A 10,344-nucleotide genomic window follows, 5' to 3' on the forward strand; every position below is an offset into this window, starting at 1 on the left:
TTTTGTAATAAATGGAATCTCTACTTAATCCAATGTACTTTTGGCAGGCCGTAATGATTTGATTACGGTTGTACTACACCTTGCCTAGTACTCAAAGCATACAGTTATTTACAAACCCTTTCGGAGACAGGCTTGCAATCTCCACTAGCAAGGAAAGAAGAAACTAATCTCCTCATGTTCAACTCGTCCGGCTACATTTTCCCCCATTTGAGAGTTAAAACAAAATTTAGGGTTTCTCTGATAAATTACAGCCACAACAGCTATGAAAAATAATTCTTGAAGGAACATGTGGATACCAAGAAATGTCAACCTAACATGAGCGAGGACTTTCTGAAGAAAATAGCCACAGAATATTTTTGTTGTAGAAAAGCAGTAGCTGGATAATCAACCTGCCCTAATCCTTGAAGACCACAATGTTAACATCACAGCAGTGCACATTCCTATCTGTTCAAAAATTCCCTCTCAACAACACTAAAAACCATCTTCAGCCGATCTTCCAAATTTGAGATAATGTTCTTTGTAATCCTTTTCTGATGTTTAGTCCTCTTCTGCCATGCAATTCCGATGAATACGTGTACATGACATCCTCTCGGTTTGGAGGGCACATCCTCAACTTGGTATCTCAACTGCAGCTGCTGAGGATATAATATGCTAATCAATTATGAGAAGCAAAGCAAAAATAAATACATAATAAATAAATTCTGAACAGAACTAATAGCACCATGTACAGGGTTAAACTAACAGTCACATTACACTCATACATTAAAATTGTCACCAAGTGGAACTCCATGGAGAGTCATAACCTCTTCCACAAGCCAGCCTTTACTATCAGATAGAGGGTATTTCTGCTGTGTACTTGTCGCCTCTCCTCTATAACGAGAGATTTGCTGATCGAATCTGTAATAAATTTGCCTCTCATACACATCATCCTTCTCCAATTCCCATGGGGTGTAAGAATAGTTAAGACAACCAGCTTTCTCCATTGCTTTTCGTTCCAACTCACCCCCATTGAACAGCTCCATTAAGAAATTGGTCTAGCGCACAATAATTACTGTCAAATAAAAAGAGATAAATCTGCAAAATGTGCAAACTTAGATCCACAAATTAACAAGTTATGGACATGAGAATGGCATGCATGTAATATATGTGCACTGGGGGGAAGGAGGGAGGGGAGGCAACTTACTGGGACAGAGACACCAGAAGAATAAACCTCAGATAGGTTGACGTCCTCAAGCCCAAATAAGGATTCTTCAGTTTGGAGGATTTTAGCTTCTGATTCCTCTTCAACTATTTCCGCCGTTTGTTCAGGAGTCAATGCTCTAGCCTTCCATAAAGCCATGATTGTCCTATGCAATGGGCACAAATATAGTAAGCATATTTATAGAAATTCCTATCTTTTATTGTCATATAACCTCTTTCTACACATATGCAAGGGACTTGGAGATGATGAGAAAAATGCTTTCAAGTATTGGACAATGCCATCTTTATCTGTATTTTACATGATTTGTTAGTACGCCAGTTATGATAACAGTATGCTAATGAAAAATAATGAATTATATGAACACTCCTTTGCTTGGCATCCAGTTTATGACAAGCACTAAGGAAAAAAAAAAAATAACGAATACCTCTGAGTTCTCCTGTTACCATTTTTATATCGAGCCAAAGAAAATGTCTAGGAATAATGTAAGAACAACAAGTTTTGAGAATTAAATCATGTAGTCAAGAAAAACATGTCTTTGATTAGCCTTTCAAGATTACAGGAAATACTCTAGAATGGAATTGAACAATCAAGAAACAAGATGCACTTATTATGAACACTGAAGGATGCAAGAATTAGAATACATAGCAAGAGAAGCCCTAAAATCATATTGAGAAGCATGTTAATTTCCACTTGAAAGAAAACACATATTTGTATCAAATTATGAATTACCGTATTATCATACTCTTGATGTCAAAATACACAGAATTAGATGGGAAAGGCCAAAACACCTACATTTTATAAAAACATATTGAAATAACAATGTCCGAACTCTTTGTATAAATAAAATCCACTTCTAGCAAGAGTAAAGAACTACTCAGTGTCATCTGTTACCTATGTGCTACGTTGAAAGATACAAAGGACTGGAAATGGAATTTCAGCCTCCCATCTTCATCTTGTGTCTTTGCCCCATGTCTGGCATCCATACCTCTGCCTAGCCGAAGAGTAATAACAATAGTTGGACTGCCTATTGATGATAATGTAGGAGAATAAACTTGGATATCTTCTATATCCTCCCAAAGGAAGAAAAATTTAGTCTTCTGCCTAAACAAATTTGCATGGAACCCAATTATTCTTGCTGACAGAAATAGACGACCCTGAAGGGAAACAACAAAAAGTCAAGAACCCAAGAAGCAAGCATCACTTTAACTCATAAAAGGCTAAAATCCCATTTCACTATTTACAAACTATCAGAAAAGGGAATGCTCATCAAAGAATTCAAGATGCTAAATGAACCAACAGTACCTGCAAGAGCATTTTTCGCTTTAGTTGACAGGTAAAATCATTGATGAGAAATTCTTCTGATGGAAGTCCAAAAAGCTTTTGAAAGGCTGAATTTGTTTGTGGAGAGCGCAAGGTTATCTACAAAATGTCTCGATTAAGAATTAAAAAAATATAGAATACAAGGAAAAAAAAAGAAAGATAAGCCACCATAACCCACTGACAATGTAAAAGTCCAGCACGGAATAGCCAGCAATATACCTTCTTCCCCACCTCTTTCTCCATCTTATTCAAGTACTCTTGAACAACATTATTGCCTCTTGTATTATTCAAGAAAATTCTAAGGTGCAGCTTCGACTGACATGCTTGTGCTAACTTTCCTCGTAGAGGAATCCACACATCAGAAAGATCTGATACATTTGATTTCACAAAATTAATTTCAGTATGTCCCAAAGACGTTATGTCATCATAAGGCCCATCAAAATCATAAACTTCCACGTCCAGAACAGAAGGAGGTTCATCCATTGCATCAAATTCAAATATTTCTGCAAAGACCAAGGATGTCCATCAAGATGTCCTCAAAGGACAATTTGCACCATATTTATCATCAAATTTAAAAGCACTCATTTATAAAAATTGCACAATTCACACAACTAAAAAGTACTTTGAGCAATAATTCTGTGCTTTGAATGAGGAAACTGACAAAGAACAGTATCATTCACCATTCCACAGAGGATCAGATTTCTGGAACCTAATTGAGCTTGTTCTAGTTTGTCCATTACAGGTGAATACCACATATGGATCACAGAAGCCACTTGAAGAAACAGCTGCCAAATTACTTCCCTCAAGCAAGGCAACAGTAAGAAGCCAGCCCTCCCCTTGTGCTTTGACTCCATGATCACTTCCTACAAAAAAAGAAATGATTCATATGAGAGTGAACCAAAAGTTTCAAATTTTTTTTCAAATACATTCCGACACACCACAAGAATAAATTAACAACATATGCATACACCTCAGACTCCCAGCTAGAGGCCAGAATAATCAGATGATATTTCATTTGCATTTGTGGATAAGGTGTTTGTTGAGTGTGAGGTTTACCCTTTTGTACTCTGGCCTGCATGAAACGAGAAAGTAACTGTAGCACTCTTTCGCATTGAAGAACCAGGACACCACACACAATGAGTTCACCAATTGAATCTGGTAAGTCAAGTCCCACAAACTCTAGCCCTTGAATTGGGCTGAGGGGGCATCTCCAGATGTGGACAAGTGCATACAATCCAATAAAAAATGTGGAAACTACAGTAAAGTTAGCAAAATATTGTACAGCCAGTTTCCAGTCTGACTGGGGTTCTGCCTCCAATGAAGCCAAAACCTGTTCCTTAGTGGATCCTATGTCCTTCACATCAACTGGCTTAACATTTTGGGATAATGTAGACGCAAACTGTTCAAAGCTATCTTTTAGGCCTTGTCTGGCTCCACTTTCTATCATTCCTTTCATCATGGTACTCTGCAAAAAATTCATTCTCCAGGATATTACCAAATGTGAAGTTTGTTCTCCTAAAGGCATCTCAGGGCCCGGAGTAATGCAGTAAAGCAATTCAGTTTTAAAGGTGCTTCCATACATAACATCTGGAGTGCTCACGCTCAATAAAACAGCAAAAACCTTCCCATCAGCTTTCACATATGTCTGTTCCTCAGTGGCCTTCACAGCCTTAATTAATTTGGTTGCAGCCTTGATATAAGTAACTACTCTTTTCAAGGTCTCACCATCACTCTCAAATCTCCATGGACCAAATTCCTGTTCTGTATTCCCCTGTAGATCTGCTAATGACCTTGGAAAACTTGAATCAGGTGAAAAAAGCAGAGAATTTAAATCTTGGGGAGCAATTATATAAAATTGGTCTACAAGGACACCTCCTGGTAGATTGCTTGGAATTTCATTTCCTGTATCTTTAGATTCCATTTCTCTCATTACTTCTACAAAGTCACCAGGAGAGGAAGGATCATCTGACTCATCATCACAAGCTTCAGGTTCAGCAGTTTCAGGTAGACCCGTATTGTCAAGTCCTCTATTACTCGCAAATGATGCTGTATCTGAATTTTTATTGAACATTTGAACAATTCTGACGGCAAATTTTTTTTGTGAACAGGACTTCTCCTCTTTAGGGGGTGCAAGTTCCTCAAATCTCCCTGAAGAGGATGAGCTTGAGAGACCACCACATGGCCTAGATGGAACTCCTGTGATTACATCTGCATTCTTCATCAATTGTGATGCTTGATCACCATTATTGTTCAAATCAACAAACAAATTGTTTTGAGAAAAACATATGCCTAAAAGAATCTCACCTGTCAAAGAAAAAGAAGGGAAAAAAAGATATACAGTTTCAATCAGTAAAATTTTGTCGCAATCAGGAGTCAGGACAACAATTAAGGTAAGTAAAACTACTTGAACTCTTAATTCCACCACAAATGAAAATCCTGCACTGAGAGAAAATCAAAATCTTGTGCGAGCAAGCATATGTAAAATCAAAACCAGGAAACTAATCTCACTTGGTAGCTATTGTGGGTGCAGAGCAGTGGAAAGTAACCAAATAGCCCAACAAGGGAAAAACAAAAAGAATACATAATAACTCAAACGTCCAATTGGGGCAAAAAGTACTCAACAATATAAAAACGAAAGTTAAATAAACATACCACAGTCCTTGATCTTGGATTTTTTGTTTTTAGGTTGCAGAGCATACCAAGCAGTACCAAGAGACTTATTATCCGCGTCAAAAATTAGCGAGACTGGCACTTTAAGCTGCCCAACAAAGTCATCATTGAAGTACTTGTCCTCATCTAACACAGAGATTAGAACCTCCTCGTTCATGTCCTCAACCCGTAAACTGAATTCCTCTCCCCAATTTGGATTCAAGTTCTTCTTTACAACTTTGGTCTTGAACTTCTGCTTTCCCAGCTGCACTTTCACATACGTATCACTTAACCCATTTGAATCCGTTGCTGGCAAATTTCTTGCCTCCATTACACGAATAAGAAGCCTCATTTCTCCAAGAACAAATGTAAAAAGCTCAACTTGAATTGAAAATAAATTAAACCCACTATTCTTTAGAACTCAATGACAGAATAACAATGTCAAAAGCTACCCGTTTCTCATTATTTTCTATTCAGGAGAATCAATCGATTACCAGCAATAGACAGAACCCATTTGCTATAAAAAAATTAACAAAGACAAAAACAGCGTGATATTATGAGAGAGAGGATGAAATCAGTATTAAGGTATCATAATTTTTCAATTAAAAACCCTATGATCTGATGTCATTTGCTATCTGTAATCAAGAGTTTGAATTAAATTTTGATACAATAAGGGAATGTTACAGAATGAACGGGATATGAGAAAGAAGCGAATCAAAACAACGAATGGGGGAGATTATTTTGATTTAATGATTGAATAATTGAAAGAAGATAGACGTGAAAAACAGGGAATGATGGGAATAAATTATTACGAAGAAGATAGGAAGAAAGAAGATGGTGAAATGAAAGCTGAGAGAGGTACTTTCGCATACCCTTTATGTTTATTCTGAATAATTTAATAATTTCAAATTTGCAATTGCGCGTATGCTTGGGTACCTTGAGCCTAATCAGGTTACAGTGGTGGTGATGGGAAAACTGGGTCAGCCCATGCTTGGCTACCGTGAAAATGAGAGAGAAAAAGAAAGAAAAGAAAAAGAATGAAGGAAAAAGGGCAATAATTTATATGAAATTTACTGTTGGATTTATTCTTTTAATTTTTGTTTTAATTTTTAAATATTGAGGAAAAAGGATAATATTAAATTATCGATGGATCATAATCCTCTCATCCAATTTGAAATTTAATATCATTATTTTTCAAATTGATTTGATAACATTTTATTTTTATGAATTCTTTTATTCTGTATTTTATATTTCAGGTTTTAAATTGCTTAATGTTTATTTTAAATTCCTTGTAAAAAAAAAAACATTTGTTTTAGGTTAAACTGGTAATATAAAAAGTTAGGATATTAGAAAATCAATTTCAATACATGTACTAATTTAATCTTATTTATTAATTAAAAATATATGACTTATATAATCTATACTATATTTGAATTTTATTTTTTCATTCTCCTATAAAATTATAAATAATTTATTTAAAATTACAAATTTTACAAGAATTTAATTTTTAAGTCATATATTTTTAAAATAGTTGAAATTTTAATAGTTTTATAAGAATTTTTTGTTTTTGTAAAATGAAATGAAGGATAATAAATGTATTTTATTTTAAAATTTTATAATTATAAAGGATAAAATATATAATTAGATACATTTATAGATTTAATCTGATAGTAAATACATTTGAATAAATTTAAAAACTATTATATTCTACTAATTCAATCTCTAATGTCTAATTTAAATATATATATATATATATATATATATATATATATATATATATATATTTGAATAAATTTAAAAACTATTATATTCTACTAATTTAATCTCTAATGTCTAATTCAATCTCTAATGTCTAATTTAATTATATATATATATATATATATATATATATATATATAATTGGATTTTTTAAGAAAAATACGTAATTAGATATTATTATTATTATAATAGAAAAAGTTTTAGAAAGGATGATTAGCTCAGACAAATGCTTTATTTGGTAATAAAAAGAACGGTCAATTTTACCTTTTTCAGGAAAAGTGGAAGAAAAATGGGTTTTGGTAAGATTTGAAGGGAACTTGCTTTTAAGTGAAAAACACTTTGTCTTCGTATGAATGATTAAAAGAATGCAATCTAAGCAAACTAATTCTTTTTTTTTTTAATTCTAATTTTTTTTAGTAAATTAAACTTTACCTTTTAAATTTTAGTATAATTAATAAAACAATATCTCCATTTTTAGAATTGAATACTTAAATTTCTATATTTTTATTTCGTTCAAACTGAAATTTTTTCGTTCTAATATCTGTTAAAAAAAAAGAAATAATTTAAATTCCATAAACACTCTTTCTTAAATTCTCCTTCTCTTTCTCATTTCATTTTCTGGAATTCCATTTCTCATATATTTTTATCCTTAGATTAGTCAAGATTAGTCAGAGCATCATTAGATCATACCCATAAATCTTCTATTCTCAAAAGAGGTGAGAGAGAGTGATAACTTATCTAGTTGGATTCAGAGCTATTTAATTATCGAATCTAAATGTTGAGACGAAGTAAACACCGGAGGTCTCTGATGTAATACCCGGCTAAACTCCAGTATTGAAATTCTAACTTTTCGACAGAATATGGAATCTCAAAACTGAAATCTTTAGAAGGATAAAATATAATTTTTATAAAATGAATTTGAAGTATTTTTAAAATATGTTAAAAAAAGTTTTAGAGGAGTTTTAAGATTCGGCAGTCGAAAGTGGCTCTTCCAGACACTTATAAAAGGCTTTCAGAATGTGAGAGATCCTTTTCCATTTTCGGGCAGTTTTCTATTTTTGGGCAGAGGTAAATTCATGCCCTTTTCCAGATATTTTTACTAAAATTATTTCAAATCTCTTGGAGAATTCATGAAATTTTACTTTGTTTATGAAGATTTGAGTTTGAATTTCAAGTTTTAAACTTTGGAGACCTTTAGAAACCGATTTTCCTCTTCTCCAAGTCTTGGTTGGTGTGTTTTCTGCGTACTTCAAGAGGTAACTTCAATCCTTGCTTTTCTTATGTTTTTTGAAGGTTTTAAACCAGTATTACAAGATGTCAGGGCATGCATGATTGATTATTCTAAAGTTTTAAAAGTTTGAGTTAGTTTTGATGATGGATGATTTTCTCTTGGGATTTTGTTGATGCATATTGAGTTTAGAACAATTTTTGAAGTCTCTTATGCGTGTTATGTGTGTATAGTAGTCTTTAGGCTGTTGGATGTAAGTTTGGGTTTATTTCTTGGCTGTGAGCATAGGGCAGAATCAGGTTCTGCCGTACTGGAGAACCCAGGTTCGGCCGCAAAAGCAAGATTTGGCCGTCGAACCTATCTTTGAAGGCAGCCATTTGGCTGCCTAACCTGCCCCTGAAGTTCTTAACCTTCGGATCTGTGAGGAACCTTCGGCCGCCGAACCTGCCACTGAAAGTCTCCTATTCAGCCTTTTTCTACTTGTTTCCTACGAATGTTCTTGCGTGTTCTTAGGGATTTCTTGGGGTTGTTTTAAGTGTTGTAAAAGTTATGTTTGGTCTCTCATTTAAGCCTATCTGTATAGGATCAAATTTGGGAGACTATAGAAACTTGCAGTGAGATAACTGCTTTAGGGTTAGGCGTGCGTCAGCTAGAGGTGAGTAGAACTGAAGTGATCTATTATTTTAAAGAAATTAAACTTTTTAAGCATGCTCATGTATCACGAATACTATGTATACACGATTAGGTTGTTTTGCAGTAGAGTTCATGAATATGATGCATTGTATAAATTATTATTGTTGTGGATGGACGTTGGATGACCCACTAGCCCTCGAGTATGGTATGTTATTTTATGACGGATATGGAAAGACCAGGACTGTCCATTCTATGCCCCTGACACTATGTAAGGGAAAGACCAGGGTTTTCCATTCTATGCCTCTGGCACTATGGACATGTTATGTTATGTTTAAGAGGAAGTCCTGAGGAGCACCCGTCGTGGGCTGGGCACTATTGGAATCTGTAGAGGGTTACTGGTGACAAGTCCATCTTGATATGATTGTTTGTGTTGTGACGCATTCATACAATCATATGTTTTATTGAACTGTTTTTTTATGTTCTTTTCACTAGGCTCTTGTAGCTTATTCCCTTTTCCCCTAACCCCAGGTTTGCAGGATCAAAGTTAGCTCGGAAAGTCAGCTGAGTTGTTGGTATAGCCTGTTGTAATAGTATAGCTGTGGACATGTATTCATTTGTGGATTAGAATTGTGCTTTGCTCCGATTCTTCCTTGTAATCCCCGCTTCATGATCCTTTTATGTAAAAGTTTTTAAGTATAAGTTTATGTTTAAACCGAGCTTGAGGCATATTATGATGACCATACTGGAGCATTTGATGAGAGCTCTAGTTTTATGTAAAAGTTTATAAGTATAAGTTTATGTTTGAACCGAGTTTAAGGCATATTATGTTGACCATATTAGAGCATTTGATGAGAGCTCTAGTATGGATTTTATATTTTCAGTTATGATGCATGTACAGGTCGAGTTTTGGTTCATGTAATGATTATATTTTTATTGTTCGTGTGATCATGCATGGGATTATATCAGGTGTAATAGGATCTATAGTAGGCTTGCTACGGGCTCCGGCGACCTTAAGTCCATCTGAACCCTAGTGCCGATAACGGTCCGATTTTCGGGTCCTTATAAAGTGGTATCAGAGCCCTAGGTTCAAATGGTGGGACCTAGAGTGTTTGGATCATAGATGTTATAAAGGGCAAGCACAATTAGGAAAAATCATATCCACTAGAATAGGATGTAGATGTAATACCTAGCTAGACTCCGGTATCGGGATTCCTACCGTCCGGTGGAATCTCGGATGTCGGAAACCTCTAGAAGGGCAAAACCATGTTTTCATAAAATGTTTTAATGTATTTTATGGTTTTAAGCAAGAAAGAAATTAAGTTTTGAATGAAAATAGTCTTGAGAGGAAGACTCAGGTTCGGCCGCCGAACCTCAAGTTTGGCCGCCGAACATGCATGCACTTCGGGAGTGCTTTAGGCCCCCGAAGGCATAAGTGAGGGAAGTCCAGGTTCGGCCGCCGAACATGGCATGCATGCGGAGGCACGTTAGGCCCCCGAAAGTGGCCTGGCCAGCCACTTATAAAAGGGTCCCCTTGTCCGAATGGGCGAGCTTTTCT

General features: G+C 35.0%; 1 protein-coding gene across 5 annotated transcripts; it reads right to left on the reverse strand.

Moving 5' to 3' along the window:
• On the reverse strand, positions 1-6,185 carry LOC110621251 (C2 and GRAM domain-containing protein At1g03370). Of its 5 annotated transcripts, none has more exons than XM_021765449.2 (9): positions 5,174-6,183; positions 3,578-4,825; positions 3,202-3,384; positions 2,741-3,024; positions 2,504-2,620; positions 2,093-2,355; positions 1,184-1,346; positions 762-1,034; positions 1-632 (listed from the first exon to the last, which is right to left on the reverse strand). In XM_021765449.2, exons 1-9 carry the CDS (start codon positions 5,520-5,522, stop codon positions 441-443), a joined length of 3,072 nt encoding a protein of 1,023 aa, XP_021621141.1. In that variant the 5' UTR covers positions 5,523-6,183; the 3' UTR covers positions 1-440. The 5 variants fall into 5 exon arrangements, with proteins under 5 accessions (XP_021621141.1, XP_021621138.1, XP_043815138.1 ...); XM_021765446.2 differs by having other exon boundaries at positions 1-635; positions 5,174-6,182; XM_043959203.1 differs by lacking the exon at positions 762-1,034 and having other exon boundaries at positions 1-635; positions 5,174-6,184.
• Between the last annotated feature and the right edge of the window lie 4,159 nt (positions 6,186-10,344).

Source organism: Manihot esculenta, chromosome 8 (assembly GCF_001659605.2).
Source record: "Manihot esculenta cultivar AM560-2 chromosome 8, M.esculenta_v8, whole genome shotgun sequence".
Classification (NCBI taxonomy): Eukaryota; Viridiplantae; Streptophyta; class Magnoliopsida; order Malpighiales; family Euphorbiaceae; genus Manihot; species Manihot esculenta.